General features: G+C 37.3%; 1 protein-coding gene across 1 annotated transcript in view; it reads left to right on the top strand.

The window, feature by feature from the left end:
- Window positions 1–17,474, top strand: part of CEP126 (centrosomal protein 126) — an 89,191-nt gene that overhangs the window by 28,973 nt on the left and 42,744 nt on the right. Inside the window, exon 3 of the mRNA XM_088017875.1 lies at window positions 12,989–13,134. Within this exon, the coding sequence (XP_087874001.1) occupies window positions 12,989–13,134 (146 nt within the window). The remainder of the gene's footprint in view (window positions 1–12,988; window positions 13,135–17,474) is intronic.

The raw sequence follows: 17,474 nt of genomic DNA, 5'->3' as shown, positions 1-17,474 counted from the left end.
TGAGTTTAGCAGTTCTAAGCCCCCACCCCAGTCCATTTCTCTTATCACCCTTTCTTCTTCATTCCTCTCTCTTATATTCTCACTTCTATTCAAACTCCGTGGTTTGTCATTATCTTTCCCTGGCATATACCTTCAAATCCCTTGTAGGCACTCTCCACCCCTCAGCAACCACTGTTCGAATTTCTGTTTCTAAAGGTAGAATTGCTAGGTCGTAGGGCACATGTATGTTTTCCGTATATGAAACTGTCAAAAGCTTTCTGAAAGGACTGACCATTTTACCCACCAGCAGTGTACATGTGCATGAGTTCCCAGTTGCTTCATAACTTTCCCACTCTTTTTAATTTTAGCCATATAATAGGTATGAATGATTTTAATTTGCACTTCCCTTATTAGTGATTTTTATGTGATTTTTTGATATCTCTATTCAAATATTTTGTCCATTTTTTAAAGATTTTATTTATTTATTTGACAGAGAGACAGCGAGAGAGGGAGCACAAGCAGGGGGAGTGGGAGAGGGAAGAGCAGGCTTCCCGCCAAGCAGGGAGCCCGATGTAGGGCTCGAACCCAGGACCCTGGAACCATGACCAGAGCCAAAGACAGACGCTTAATGACTGAGCCACCCAGGTGCCCCTATTTTGTCCATTTTTAATTGGATTATTTGTTTTCTTTTCGAGTTGTAAGATTTTTTTTTTTATATATATCCTGGATATAGTTCCTTTGTCAAATATATATTGCAAGTATTTTCTTCCAATCTGTGGCCTGCCTTTTTATTTTCTTAGTGAAATCTTTCAAAAAGCAGTTTTAAGTTTTGATGAAGTATAGTTAGTCAATTTTTTGTTCTGTAGTTAAGTGATTTTTCTGTACTCCCTAAGACATTTTGCCTACCCCAAGATTATGAAGTGTTTTCTTCTGGAAGGTTTATACTTTCAGCTTTTAGGTTTAAGTTTATCATCTATCTAAATTATTTGTATGTGGTATTATGTAAGGTTGAGTTTCATTTTTTTTAAGTCGATTTAGTTGTTCCAGCAGCATTTGTTGAAAAAAAATTCCTTTCTACATTTAGAGGCTTTGCCACCTTTTTCAAAAATCAGCATATGTGGAGAGTTTATTTCTGCATTCCATTGGTCTGTTTATTCTTTTTTTTAAAGATTTTATTTATTTATTTATTTTGAGAGACAGAATGAGAGAGAGAGAGAGAGCATGAGGGGGGCAGGGTCAGAGGGAGAAGCAGACTCCCCGCTGAGCAGGGAGCCCGATACGGGACTCCATCCCGGGACTCCAGGATCGTGACCTGAGCTGAAGGCAGTCGCTTAACCGACTGAGCCACCCAGGCGCCCCAACGGTCTGTTTATTCTTATACCGATACTACACTGCCTTGACTATTGTGGCACTATGTCAGAAATTGTCAACAGCACTGCTGACATTTTGGATAAGATCATTCTTTGTTATGGGGGGCTACCTGTATGTTATAAGATGTTTAGCAGCATCCCGGTCTCTACCAGTGGTGGCAATTAAAAATGTTTCCAGACATTGCCAATGTTTACTGAGAAGGAAAGGGGCAAAATTGCCCCCAGTTGAGAACCACTGTTTTATAGTGAAATAAGGTAGTACATACCCACCAGTTTTGTTTTAATTCAAGATTGTTTTGCCTGTTCTAGGTATTTTTGCTTTTCCATACAAATAAACCTGCCTGGTTTTGAGTGGGATTGTGATGAACATACAGATCAATTTAGGGAGAATTGATACCATAACAATATTGAGCCTTGTAATACATGAAATCCATGAACATAGTACATTTCTCCTTTCCTATGTCCTCTTTGTATGTGTGTGTAATTTCTCTTAGCTGTATTTTCTGGGTTTTATTGGAAAGTTCTTACATGTCTTTTGTTATGTAACAGGCATTTCATTACAACATGCTGTTGTAAATGGATTTATTTAAATTTCATTTTCCATTGTTATATATAGAAATACAATTGATTTTTCTCTATTGACCTTGTATTCTGAGAACTTGTTAAATCCACTTATTAGTTCTAAATTCCTTAGCATACTCCATTTGTATAATCACATCATCAGCAAATAAAGGGAATTTAACATCTATTTTTCCAGTTGATATGCCTTTTATTTTTATGTTGGCCTTATTGAACTTTCTAGGTGCTCCAGTGTAATGAGGAATAGAAGCAATATGAGTGAGCTTTTTTGCCTTCTGTCCCTTTGGAGGGAAGTATTAACTATTTTACTGTTAACTCTCCTGCTAGCTACGGATTTGGGTAGATGCCTTTATCGGATTGAGGAAGTTTCCTTTCATTCCTAGTTTGCTGAGAGTTCTTATCATGAACATGCATTGAATATTATCATATACCTGTTCTTTATTTGGTCAATGTGGTTAATTTCACTGATTAATTTTGAAATGTCAAGTCACCCTTGCCTTCCAGGGGTAGCTCCTATTTGGTAATGATATGGGGTTTTTTTTAATAAACTGATGGGTTTTACTTGCTAATATTTTGTGGAGGATTTTTGTGTAATGTCTGAGAGATGTTGGTCTATAAATTCCTTATAATATTTTTTTCAGGTTTGGAAATCAGGGTTATACAGACCTTATAAAATAAGTTGGGGAAGTGTTTCCTCCACTTCTATGTTTGGAAAAAGGTTGTATGATTGTTATTTCTCCTTTAAATGTTTTACAAAAGAGAATAATAAAATATCTGAACCTAGAGTTTTCTTTGTAGGAAGCTTGCTAATTATAAGTTGATTTTATTAATAGATAGAGTTTTTCACATTTTATTTTTCTTTGTGAATTTTGGTAAGTTGATTCTTTCAAGAAATTGGTCCATTTTATCTAAGTTGTTGAACTTACTAGCATAAAGTTGTTAATATTATTCTTTTAATGCCTATGGTATTTGTAGTGATAACCTGTCTTTCATTATGATAGTGATCATTTTTGTTTGCTTTTTTTCTTTATTATTCTTTTTTTTCATTCGTCATTCTTGGTAGGAGTTTATCAATTTTACTAAAATTTTCATACACAACTTTAGTCTGTGTGGTCTCTATTTTTTAGTTCACTGTTTCATTAGTTTCTTCTTTTATTTTTATTGTTCCTTTCTTCTTACTTTAGAATAAATTTGTACATCTTCCAGCTTCTTAAGGTGAGAACTAAAATCATTTTAAAAGATTTTATTTATTTATTTAACAGAGAAAGACACAGCGAGAGAGGGAACACAAGCAGGGGGAGTGGGAGAGGGAGAAGCAGGCTTCCCGCAGAGCAGGGAGCCCGATGTGGGGCCCGATCCCAGGACTCTGGGATCATGACCTGAGCCGAAGGCAGATGTTTAACGACTGAGCCACCCAGGTGCCCCTAAAATCATTGATTTTAAACTTCTCCTTTTCCACTATAGACATTTAAGGTTCTAAATTGCCCTCTGAAAAACTGCACTTAATAAATTTGGTATGCTGCATTTTCATTTTCATATAGTTTAAAATCCTTTGTTACTTCCCTTTTGATTTCTTTTTTTTTGAGCTGTAGCTTATTTAGAAAAATGTTTTTTTTAATTTCCAGTTATTGAGCTTTTCTAGATATTATAATTGATTTCTGATTTAAATCTGTTTTGATCAGAGAACATCTTCTGGAAGAGTTAAGTCCTATGAAATTCATTGACATTTGTTTTATGGCCCAATATATGATTTCTTATGTTGTACTTAAAAAAAGAATGTGCATTGCAATTGTTGGGTATAAATAGTTCTATAACTATCAACAAGGTCAAGGTAGTTGATAGTTTTGTTCTGTATTACTGATATTAAATCTTCTGTATTATTGATATTTTTATCTGATTGTTTATCAATTACTGAGAGAAATGTTACAGTATCCAACTATAATCGTGGATTCATCAGTTTCTCCCTTTAGTTCTGGTGTTTGCTTCATGTATTTTGAAGGTCTCTTACTAGGTGTAGACATACTTATGATTTTTATGTCTTCCTGATGAATTGACCCTTCTATCATGATGAAATGTTGTTTCCCTTTCTAGTAACACTCTTTGTCTTAAAGCCTACTTTGGTATTAGTATAGTCAAATGTCTTCTACTGTTCCATCCTTTTGCTTTCAACCTCTCTGTATTTATGGAGGTCTTCCTGGGTCTTACTTTATATTCAGTATAGCAAGTGCTAAATCAGAAACTGTGCAGAACTGCAAAGGATCTGAGATTTTGACCTACATGCAAGCTAATGATTATCACGACTTCATCTATGTTGTGGCAGGCTGAAAGAAAGCAAACCCCCTCATTCAAAGACAAAGACTGTGGATTGTCGTGGGAAAGGCAGCAGCCAAAGCCGTATTGTGTGTCAGTTTCTAAACTCCAGTCCCCAGAGGGTGATGCAGCGAGGGCCAGATGGTTCCTGCACAGAGTAGGAACTAGTTCATTACAGTCTAGGAACCACGAACTGTGGAAACTCTGATCTTGCATATGGCTGCTGCCCATCCTCTTCTCCAGAGAGAAAGAAACCTTACCTTTACTCTGGGATCCAAGAGCTCTCTGGGGCAGGGAAGGGGAGACCTTTATCTTTACTCCCCAGCCTCTAGGATGGGAGCACTCTCTCAGCTTAACTATCCTGCAGTGTCCCTTTATACAAACACCTCTAACCTGGCTGTGAATGCCTTCATTCAGAGAACCTGAGCTGTGCACAAATATGAAATATTTATAGAGAATTGTCTCCCAAAAACAAGATTCTGCCTTGTAAATGGAGTGTGTAGTCCATTGACATCTAGTAATTCCTAAAACAGTTTGATGAAGGTCTATCGTTTAGCTATTTGTTTTCTAGCCATTCTCTATTTTTCCTCTTGTTTTTTCCTCCTTTCCTGCGTCCCTTTGAGTTAGTCACACACACAAAAAAATTCAATTTTACTTTTCTTTAGTGGCTCCTCTAGGGATTACAGTATTCATTCTTAACTATTTAGAGTTATAACTGGACCATTTCACATAAATATAAGGATCCTTCAACTTTATAATTCTGTCTGTCCCACCCCCATGCTGCATCCTTTGTGCTAATGAATTTCTTTATATCTGCATGTTATAAAGTTCACAATACAGTGTTGTAATTTCTGCATTAAACCCTCAGTTGTCTTTTTACCAGTAAGACAAAGAGAAGAACATATTCTTTTTCAATCACCCACATATTTATTGTTTCTGGTGTTGTTGGCTGCTGTCTGTAGGTCCATGTTTCCATCTGGGGTCAGCTCCCTTTAGCCTGAAGAACTTCCTTTGGCACTTCTTGCAGGGCAGGATTCTGTCCATAACATAACATAACAGTCCAAAAACACTCTCAGTTTTTGCCTATATAACTTTATTTAGCTTTTGTTTTTGAAAGATAGTTGCCCTGAATATAGAATTCCGAGTTAACAGCCATTTTCTTTAGCACTATCGAAATGCCATTCTACTGTCTGCTGACCTCCACGCTTCTCACTGGGAGTGTTGTTCTCCATATATAATGTGTCTTTTTTTTTTTTTTTAAAGATTTTTATTTATTTACTGAGAGAGAGAGAGAATGATAGAGAGCATGCATGAGAAGGGGTAGGGTCAGAGGGAGAAGCAGACTCCCCGCCGAGCAGGGAGCCCGATGTGGGACTCGATCCCGGGACTCCAGGATCACGACCTGAGCCGAAGGCAGTCGCTTAACCAACTGAGCCACCCAGGCACCCTATAATGTGTCTTTTCTATGACTACTTTGAAAATATTATTTTTATCTTTTGTTTTCAGCAGTTTGACTAAAATCTGCCTAGGTCTGTGTTGTTAATAATTATCTAGTAGTTCACTGAGCTTCTCTCATCTGCAGTTTAATATTTTTTCACCAAATTTGGGAAATTTTAGGCCATAGTGTTCAAATGTTTTATACCTCACTCTCTCTCTTTTATTTTTTATTTCTGGGACACCAGTTCTACATATATGGTACACTTACACATAATAATGACCACTTATCATTTAGTGACCCAGAGGTCACTAAAGCTGTTATGTATTCTTTTCTCTATCTTTTTTGTTCTGTTTTCAGGTTAGGTAATTTCTGTGAATCTGTCCTCAAGTTTACTGATTCTCTTCTGATATCCGCAATCTGCTGTTCACCTACTAGTAAAATTTTTATTTCAGATTTTATAATTTCAATTGCAAAATTTCCATTTGGTTCTTTTTTTAATAATTTTCATTTCTTTTCTCACTATGTTTTTGTCTTGTAAGTGCTCAAACTGTAACAAGTCCTCACACGTTTACTGTTTTACATTTTCTAATATAAAACCATTGTGAACATCAAAATTTTATCTCATATAAAAGTAATAATGGAGAATGTGTAACAAATTTTTTATTGTTATTCCTTCCTCACCGGAGTCTTTTCAGGATCTCTTTACAATACCTATGGGATGGTTATTCATTCATTTTGCCTGTTTTGAGATTCTAAACAACGAATAAATTTTGCTTCTTTTTTTGTGTCATACTCCACATAAATGTTCAATGTCTTAATTTGATGACTCAGGTAAGAGATCTAACTGAACAAAGGCTTACATAATCATTATTTAACAAATTCCCTTAAGCGTTTAGTCAGCCCTGGATTTCTCAAGCCAATTCACAGGTACATAATTTTGTCTAGAGTTAGCTCCATATCAGCCCTCAAAGAAAGCATGTTCCCCGGGGTGGAGGGGGGCCTGTAAGGATTACTGGGAGGCATCACTAAAATAAATCAGTAATACATACCAGCTAAGATTTCCTCCTTATCTAAGTAGATAAATGTGAATTGTTCTTATCACCAGTGAAATGGTACTTTAGAAGAAAAATACAAAAATAAAAAAAACCTGAAACAGACATCTCTATTAAAAAAAAAAAGTGTAGTTTTGTACAATTCCTTGCTGCACTCTCAATGGTGAGACATAAAGATGACAGCTGTCTGTGTTGGTAGTGTCACTGATACTCTGAAACTGAATTCATGACCTCATGTTGTTTACTGAAAATACTTATCAAATACTAACTTCCTCTATGCCCCCTAAATTTTCTTAGAAAAGCATATATAGTAAGTGGATTAATAAATCCTTTATAATTAACATAAATAAAGTAAATAATTTTTATTAATAAAGATTTGTCCCCCGGGCACCTGGGTGGCTCAGATGGTTAAGCATCTGCCTTCGGCTCAGGTCATGATCCCAGGGTCCTGGGATCGAGTCCCACATCAGGCTCCCTGCTCGGAAAGGGGCCTGCTTCTTCCTCTCCCTCTGCTGCTCCCTCTCCTTGTGCTCTTTCACTCTCTCTGTCAAATAAATAAATAAAATCTTTAAAAAAAAAAAAAAGATTTGTCCCCATCCCCACTAAATAAATATTAACTGGGGAAAAAACTGGTTGAAAGTTATTATTCTGGTCATTTACTGCTGTATAACAAACCACCCTAAACTGTAGTGGCTTCAAACAACAATTTATTACAGTTCTGTGTGTTCAGTGGCTCACTTGGAAGTGTCTTGCTGCTGCACTGAGCTTTCTGCTGTGAGTGGTGTTGAAGGGGCTGCTGAGCTGCACATCCAAGATGGCTTCCGGTCACATGCTTTGGGCTTGGGCTTGGGTGACTAGGGTAGCTGGAGGGTAGCCAGGCTTCTCCTCCCATGCTCCCTCTCCCTTTAGCTAGCGTGGACTTAGCGTAGTGATCTCAAGGTCACCAAACTTCTTACATCGGTCTAGCTTTTCCTAGAGCAAGCATGCCACAGACCAAGTTAGAAGCTGCAAAGTTTCGAATCTAGCATCACTTCTATAAAGTTCTGTTGATTAGTAGAGAGTCACAGGACCAGGCTGATTAAAGCAGAGAGGACTACATAATCCTGGTTCATTGGCGACTGTCTTTGGAGATGAGCTACCATAGTAGTGCACTCATGTTTGAGTACCCTTGACACTGCCATCTTAACCTCAAGTGAGAGCATATGAATTTAGAACTTACTGAGTGACTCGATCAGCTTCTGCCCAGCGCACCTTAGCCCCCGCCACCTCCCTGGAAGCAGAATACTCAGCTAATGCCTCCATTTAGTTGTTTTATCTCCTTTCAAAGGCTGCATTAAAACAAATGAATGGTCTGCCATATATTTTATTTTTCTTTTCTCAACTCCCAATTCTCTCTTGATAGTTATGTCCAATTTAGGTGTCTTAAAATTCATGTGTAACTTAAACCTCTGCCTTCCTCCTCCCTCAAAGGTTACCTTCCTCTAATCTAGTGGAAATCAAGGCCAGGAGTAGGAAAGCAGGTTTTTGTCTTACCTCCCACCCTAATTGTTCACCTGGTGTTATTTCTCCACATCTGCTGACCCTAGCCATCCCCAGTGTTGTTGGGGCTTGCTGCTAGTTATTGCCCAGAATTTTTGGATTAGTCCCCTTGATAGTCTGCCTGTGTGGCAGCAGCAGTATCAATGTCTGGCAGGTCCACCGTTCTCCAGGATCCCACCACACAGGCTGTAGGGGGATATCACACTTTACTGAAAGAGTTGAGTGGATGAACCTTTAGTTTTTGGAGTAGAATAATTCTTTCTTGGGTAGATATGTCCCATGCATTATATAACACTTAGCATCCCTGGTCCTGGGGAACTGAAACCTGATAGCCCACACTAATTATTGTAACAGTCAGAACTCCTCCAGTTCTGTCATTTGTCAGAATTGTCAATTCTGACAATTTCCTGGTGAAAGGGAAATGTCCCAGATTGAAAACTACTGGATTAGAGTCAGTAAAGTAAATTCTATTTAAGAACAAAACAATTGGGGGGTACCTGGGTGGCTTGGTCATTGAGCGTCTGCCTTCCACTCAGGTCATGATCCCAGGATCCTGCAATCGAGCCCCGCATCAGGGTCCCCGGTTGGAGAGAAGCCTGCTTCTCCCTCTGCCTCTGCTGCCACTCCCCCTGCTTGTGCTCACTCTCTGTCAAATAAATAAATAAATCTAAAAAATATAAATAAAAACAGAAAAATTTCATAAAATTGACAACTATATGTTTTCTTATAATCGAAGGGAAAACTATTTACCGAGTTATATGAATCCTTTTAAAGGCCTTCTTAGTTTTTAACCTGGTTTCCTTGTCTTCAAGTCTTTGCCTTTCTCTAAAAGCCTTTCCTTCACAAAACCACACTGCCTACCATTAGAGATTCTAGTCTATTAACATAGCCACTAGCCTCATGTGTCTACTGAGCACTTAATATGTGACTAATCCAAACCAAGATATGAAAATACACTTAGTACAAAGAGGATATAAAAAATTCTAATAATTTTATGTTGATACATTTTGAAATATTTTTGATATAAGGTAAATAAAATATTGAAATTAATTTCTACTGGTGTTTTTTTTAAGGTGGCTACTAGAACATTTTAAATTACATATGTAGCTTACAGGTTTTTTTTTTAAGATTTTATTTATTTATTTGACAGAGAGAGCACACAAGCAGGGGGAGCAGCAGAGGAAGAGGGAGAAGCAGGCTCCCCACTGAGCAAGAACCTGAGATCATGACCTAAGCCAAAGGCAAATGCTTAACCAACTGAGCCACCCAGGCGCCCCTATAGCTTATGTTTTATTTCTAGTGGACAGTGCTGATAAATTGTGTCTCACTGTGGAAGGGCACAGGGGTTCAATCTGGTTGGATAAAGGAACTTAAAGCTACACTTGCATTGTACATTATATAAGGTTGAGGAAACGTACTCAGTATGAAAGACCTGGGGGGATTCTTATTTCTTACTGTGATAAAACATACATAAATTTACCATTTTTAAGCATACCACTTAAGTGGTACTAAGTACATTCACATTGTTGTACAACTGTCACCATCATCTTCCCCACTGAAATTCTATATCCATTAAACACTCAACTCCCCATACCCTTTTTCACCCAGCCCTGCAGCCACCTTAGTACTTTCTGTCTTTGAATTTGACTAATCTAGGTAATATAATTGTGGAAAAAGACAGTATTTGTCCTTTTGCAATTGGCTATTATACTTAGCAGAATGTATTCAGGGTTCATCCATGTTGTAGTATATGTCAGAATTTCCTTGCTCTTTAATCCTATTGTATGTGTATGCCACATTTTGTTTATTCATCTGTCAAGGGACACTTAAGTTATTTCCACCTTTTGGCTATTGTGAACAATGTTGTTAATGAACTTAAGTATACAAACATTTGTTTGAGCCTCTGCTTTCACGTCTTTGGGGTATATTCCCAGAAGTGGAATTTCCAGATCATATGGTAACTCTAAGTAATTTTTTGAGGAATCACCATACCCTTTTTACAAAAACTGCCTATTTTTCATTCCCACCAATGTATAAGGATTCCAGTTTCTTCACATCCTCATAAGTACTTGTAATTTTCTGTTTTTTGTTTTGTTTTGTTTTTATAATGGCCATCCTAATGGGTATAAAGTGGTATCTTACTGAAGTTTTGATTTGCATTTTCCAAATGACTAGTGAAGTTGAGCATCTTTTCATGTTCTTGTTGGTATTTGTATATCTTCTTTGGAAAATATGTGTTCAAGTCCTTTGCCTGTTGTTGAAGCAGATTATTTTTGTTATTGTCCAAATGTGAGAGTTTTTTTATATATTCCCGAATCAATTGCTTATCAGATATATGATTTGCAAATACGTTTGTCTCTTCTCTCAGTTGCCTTTTCACTTTTGATAGTGTTCTTTGATGCATAAAACCTTTTAATTTTGATGTAGTCCGATTTATTTTTTCTTTTGTTGACTATGCTTTTGACATCATATCCAAGAAATCATTGCCAAATCCAAAGAAGCTTTCTCCCTATGTTTTTCTCTAAGAGTTTCATAGTTTTAGTAGGTCTTCAATCTATTTCGAGTTAATTTTTGCATATGCTGTAAGGTAAGGGTCCATCTTCATTCTTTTGCATATGGATATCCAGTTTTCCCAACATCATTTGTTGAAAAAGACTGTTCCTCCCTCATTAAGTGGTTTTGGCACCCTTGTGGAAAATCATTTGACCATACAAGGGTTTATTTCTAGGCTTTCTAATCTGCTCCACTGATATGTCTGTCTTTATGTTGTACTATACTACCTTGATTACCATAAATTTGAAGTAAGTTTTTAAATCAGGAAGTATGAGATCTCCACCTTTGTTCTTTTTCAAGAATGTTGTGGCTATTTGGGGGGGGGGTCCCTTGAGATTTCATATGAATTTTAAGATGGATTTTTTAATTAAGTCTAAAATCCATGAACATAGGATGTCTTTCCATTTATGTGTGTTTTTAAAAAACATTTCAGCAATGTTTTGTACTTTTGGTGTCCAAGTCTTTCACCTCCTTGGCTAAATTTCTGCCCAAGTATTTTATTCCTTTTGATGCTATTGTAAATGGGATTGCTTTCTTAATTTCCTATCTAGATTCTTAATTGTTAGTATATAGAAACACACCTGATTCTTATGTATTGATTTTGTATCCTGCAACTTTGCTAAATTTATTTACTAGTCCTAACAGTGTTTGTGGAACCTTTAAAGTTTTCTACATGTAATATGTCACCTGAGAACAGAGATAATTTTACCTTTTTTGTCTCCATTTTGGATGCCTTTTATTTACTTTTCTTGCCTAATTGGTCTGGCTAGGACTTCCAGTATTATGTTGAATCAAGTGCTGAAAGCAGGCTTCTTGTCTTGCCTTGAGGGGACTCTTGAAGGAGATTATTTGGGCATGCCTACCTGTGGTACTACAGCACTATCTCCTACCTACCACAGGGTAGGACTGTTTGAAGATCTGTAACCCTACTTCTCAGAGTTGTAGTTCCCTAAATCTGAGTTATTTAGATGAGAATAATGCTCCAGCCAGTGAAGGTCTTTGGAAGGATAGTTAATAGTAACCCATGACACTAAAAATATCAAAGAGTTCTTATCTACCATCTCTCAATCCCATACATTCCAAAGAGCAGAACCACTTAGCAGTTTCTTAACTAGTGAGTTGCCAGCTTCCTTCTTCATTTTTCTCATTGTCCAGAAAATAATTATTAAAACACACACACACACACACACACACACACACACACACGTTTTCCACAAACAAAATTAATTTTTTGAAACAGTTGAAACTAGAGAACATGAACTCAAATACCCAGGCAGTCAGAAATAAATGAAATAGGAAAGTTAAGAAAAATAGGGACTGGTAAAGGTTATGGGCAGATGTTTGTAGTCATGTGTGGATAGGAGTTCAGGGTTGACAAATCTTGCAGATTTTCAAGAGAAGGTGGAAATCAAGATTTTTATGTAAATTGTATGGATTTCTAGCATAGTTCAGACTTAATATATAGTCAATTTTAAACTTTTAATCTAAAAGAAAAATAAAGGGGCACCTAAGGGTCTGCCTTCAGCTCAGGTCATGATCCCAGGGTCCTAGGATCGAGCCCCGCATCGGGCTCCCTGCTCGGCCAGGAGCCCGCTTCTCCCTCTCCCTCTGCTGCTCCCACACTTGTGGTCTTTCTCTCTCTCTCTCTCTGTCAAATAAACAAAATCTTTAAAAAAAATGAAAAATAAAAGAAGAAAAATCTACAGTATTAACTTGACTGCCCTATAATTTGTGAAGCTGCTTCTTTCACCAATGAATTAATTTTTCTCATTCCAGAAAATAGTGTAGCTTTTTAGTAAAGAATTCTTCCACAGCAGGCTTTGGGAGGTGGTTACATGCATGCAGGCCTGTGAGAAATTAGAAATAAGAGCCTTCCCTTATTTGCAAATGGCCTGGATAAGGTTCTGGAATTGCCACATATAAAGATAAAATTCTTAGCTAAGGGCCTTTTTTTTTAATTTAAAATTTGTTGTTTCTAAGTAAGTAGATTTTGAAATAATGAAAATATCATTATATAACAAATCATGAGTTTGAAACTATTTTCTGCATTCAGATTTTTTAAATTTTATTTTATTATGTTATGTTAGTCATCATACAGTACATCATTAGTTTTTGGTTTTTAAGACTTACTCCCTCATTCAGTTATCTACTTTGTGTTTCACATATAGAGCTTTTGAAGAAAAACGAAAAGAACAAGAAGAAAGAGAACAACAAATCAGAGAACAAATACTTCAACAAAGAAAAGAGAAGTTTGTAGAAGTCACTGAAAAATTCCAGCGTGCTCATATTCCTCTTTCACAAAGGAGGAGAGCAGGTATCTGAACTTCTAGGACAATATGAGGACAAAAGTGAAAATTATATCATATTCAGCTTGCGTAGACAATAAAATGATTAAGAAAGTGTAAATTTTTCAAACTAAAAAGTATACCTTTTGAGCAATAAGACTTTAAATAAAAAATTGTAATTTGATTTAGGTTTAATTTGGAGACTATTTTGTTGGCTCTATTAGTAAATTCTGAAAGTTCACAAGTTTGATTCTACTTCATACTGGCTTACAACGTTTTGTCTTTTCAAAACTATGTAGTAAAAGGAAAATTTAACATTTAGGTCAGTAAATTAGCATCACATTCATTCTGGCATTTTATTCACATTTTGGTTCAAATTCTTATTTAAGAGACAAAATAAAAAGAAAGTGTACAAAGTGATATAATCTAACAATCTGAGGCCTGGAATCAATTAAGAATTTAAATACAATTATGGTTGATTCTTTGGTACCATATCTACATTTTTTTATACCTTAAATAGCAACACAGAATTAACTATAAAATGTCAAAGCTTCAAAAAGAAAAAGACAGGGGCGCCTGAGTGGCTCAGCTGGTTAAGCATCTGACTCTTGATTTCGGTTCAGGTCATGGTCTAAGGGTCATGAGATTGAGCCGTATGTCAGGCTCTGAGCACTGGGCATGGAGCCTACTCAAGACTCTCTCCCTCCCTCTTCCTCTGCCCCTTACCTACACCCCCACTCATGCACACATGCCCTCTCTAAAAAAGGAAGGAAAGGAAAGGAAAGAAAAGGGAAGAAGGAAGGAAGGAAGGAAAGAACAGGCAGAACCTTTATGTTCAGCAAACACATTGTACTGTACTGTACTTAGCCCTGGGCTGAGATGTAGAGAAATGTAATCATACTCTACCAGTAAAGATCTCACAGCTTATTTTGGAGATGAGAGTAACGTAAACAATGTCAGTAAATATACTGAGAATCGCTGTGGTAACAGAATGTGTAAAGTACTGTGTGAGCACAGAAGGAAGAGCACTAAACCTGTACAGGGACATCAAGGACATCATCCCTGGAAAAAATGACTTAATTTGAATCATGAAGAATGAGCATTTTGCCAAGCAAAGAGAAAAAAAAAAAGTTAAATCCCCAACAGAAGGAAAAACTTTTACAAATAAGTTATGTATTAAAGAGCATCCTGAAGCATAGGATGGGGGAAGGTGAAGATGAATGAATGTGAGACTAGAAAATAAGCTAGAACCAATGCTCCCAAGAGCTTGGCGTATCATGCTAGGAATTTTGTCTGTATCCAAAATGCAATCCACTTAAAGTTTTTTAATTGAAAAGCAAGCTTTTATTGTGTCAGTAAGGGATCCTAATATAATTAAAAGGCAAGATAATAACATTAAGAACAATATGAGTCAGCTAGTAACACCCCTAAAAATAACAATAGCTTAAATATGATATGGGTTTATTTTTCTCTCATATAATACGAAGTCCTGAGGTAGGCAGTCACAGCTGGTTTGATGACTATGCAGTGTCACTGGGAACTCAAATGCCTCCTGTCTCTCAGCTCAACTGTCCTTAGTTTGTGATTTATAGCTTCATCCTCATGGTCGCATTGTAGCTGCTGGAGCTCCAGCCATCATGCCAATGTTGTAGGCAGAAAGAAGGAAAAATTGTAAAGGACAAAAGGTTGTACCTCTGAGCTCCTTTTAAATTATTTTCCTAGAAGTATCCATCTGTCTACTTATGTGTAATTGGCAGCTCCATGTGCAAGGGAGACTGAAAAAAGAAAAATCTTTAATAAGGCTGTGTTGCTACCCCTAACTATTAATATGAGGTCTGTTGCCAAGGAAGAAAGGGAAAATGAATACTAGGTGGGAAACTTGAGGGTCTCTACTGCAATTAGATTTGTTTGTTAGAAAGATAATTACAGTTACAACATGGAAGTGGATTGAAGTAAAGACATACTAAAGTAGATAGACTAGTATGAGATTATTTCAATATTTGTGGCAAGAGAGGTTAAGCTGTACTCATATGGAGAAAAGTGGTAATATATTCAGGAGCTATAAGCAATAGATTTCAGTTACTAATTGTTGGAGAGTGGGGAAAGAAAGTCTAGGTGGAGAGCAGTGCCCCTAGGCCTTAGCAGAGAGCCTCACACATTTTTATACTTTTTAAATGAATTAATTATTTTGATAGATGATGATAATATTCATTGAGTTTATGGATAAAGGAGAATCAGATTAGAGGTGTGAATGACCATTAAGTTTTAAATGCACTGATTTTGAGCCTCCTATGTCTCATCCAGATGGGAAAATCAAATCAGCAACTAGAAATATGGGTCTGTGGGGCGCCTGGGTCGCTCAGTCACTTGGGCATCTGCCTTCAGCTCAGGTCATGATCCCAGGGTCCTGGGATCGGGCCCTGCATTGGGCTCCCTGATCAGTAGGGAACCTGCTTCTCCCTCTCCCTCTGCCTGCCACTCTGCCTACTTGTGTGTGCGCACTCTCTCTCTCTGTCAAATAAATAAGTGAAATCTTTAAAAAGAAAGGAAGAAAGAAAAGAAAAGGAAAGGAAAGAAAGAAGAGAAAAGAAAAGAAATATGGGTCTGAAATTTAAGAAAAAGATATGGAACAGAGATGTATATTCAAGAGTCACTAATGAATGGTATATAGTTGATAAATGAAGCCATGGGAAAGATAAGCTAAACCAGGGTATAGACCACAGTTTGAAGGTAGGGCCTAAAATAGAATCTTAATGCACACTAGTATTTACTGTAGGTAGAGCAAGAAAAAACTAAAAGAGGATTTTGAAGAGGATTTTGAGAAGTAGTTCCCAAGAATGCACAATGGGAAACAGAAGCAAATAATATATAAGAAGGCAAAAGAGAATGTAGTTTTAAGAAAGAGGATGTGGCCCATTACGTTAAATGCCTGAGAAAAGTAGTTACCAGTCATAGGAATTATTTGCTCCAAAGAGGGTGCTGACTACCAAAAGGTCTGGATACAAAGAGGAGTTTCAGCGAAAACAAATGACACATTCATGCAGTGGAATATTATACAACTATTAGAAAAATAATGGAGAAACTCTTTGTGGACTGATGTGGGAAGTTCTCCAGCAGAAGTAGATTTACTGTGAGGCTCCTGAGGCTTGAGTTTCATGAGCCCTCACTGTCATGGCCCCTACACCTAATTTTATATTAGTAATTTTGCATTATTTTTTCTTAACAAAGTCTCCCAAGTTGTATAAGCCCTTTGCTCTCATAAAATTTGTGTCTATCCCTGATTTTTAGGATATATTGTTAATCATAAAAAGAGGGTCCAGATCACAATATATAATATTCTGCCTTCTGGTAAGAAAAGGGGGAAATTAGAATGTATACTTATATTTGCATACAGAAACAGTGAAAGAATATACAAATGACCCCGGAGAACAAGACTTCCAAATGTGTATCATGTATATTTTTTAACTTCTGAATGTGAATATATTATCCATACAAAATATCAAATTAATATTTTAAGAAAATTCAATGCTGGACACCTGGGTGGCTCAGTCAGTTGGGCGTCTGCCTTCGGCTCAGGTCATGATCCTGGGATCCTGCGATCAAGTCCCGCATCGGGCTCCTGGCTCGGCGAGGGGTCTGGTTCTCCCTCTCCCTCTGCTGCTCCCCCGGCTCATGCTCTCTCTCTCTCTCTGACAAATAAATAAAATCTTAAAAAAAAAAAGAAAAGTCAATGCTGTGAATGAAGAGTAAGAACAAAGCTATGAAAGGCAGCTATCTATTTGATTGTCTATTAGTTTAGTTTATTCCCAAATCCTGAAGGCTAACTGAAGCCTCACCAGGTAAGCATGATAGTTGGCTCTCCCCATTCCTACAAAGAAGGGCAGCAGGATGGGGGTCTCAGGGAGGTCGGAAAACTGCTGGAGTAGAACTGGAAGGCTCCGAGGTCCCAGAGTAAGCGAGGTCACTCTGCAGGAGCACAGGCTTCCGTGGTCAGTGGAGAATGAGAGGGAGGCGCCGGGAGGTCCTTGGACACCAGCAGCACAGAGCATTAACGGGCCATGGTAAACCAATCTCAGGCATTTTTCTTTTCATTGAGGTGTAACTGACATATGATATCCTGTTCGTTCAGGTGTACGTCTTTGTGATTCGGCATTCTTGTATGTTACAAAATGACCCCCACAGTAAGTGTAGTTCCATCTGTTACCACACAACGTGAGGACAGCATTACTAACTCTGCTCCCTGTGCTGTACATCCCATGCCATGATGTACATCCCATCCCCATGATGTACTTATTTTATGCCTGGAAGTGTGCACCTCTTTTTTTTTTAAGATTTTATTTATTTGAGAGAGAGAGAGTGCACGAGAGGG

The sequence above is a fragment of the Eumetopias jubatus genome, unplaced genomic scaffold, assembly GCF_037043125.1.
Source record: "Eumetopias jubatus isolate StellerSeaLion01/CBP00866 unplaced genomic scaffold, mEumJub1_p1.0 scaffold_13, whole genome shotgun sequence".
In the NCBI taxonomy this organism is placed as follows: domain Eukaryota; kingdom Metazoa; phylum Chordata; class Mammalia; order Carnivora; family Otariidae; genus Eumetopias; species Eumetopias jubatus.
Note: the sequence above shows the minus strand (reverse complement) of the source record. Positions and strands in the feature narration are given on the sequence as shown.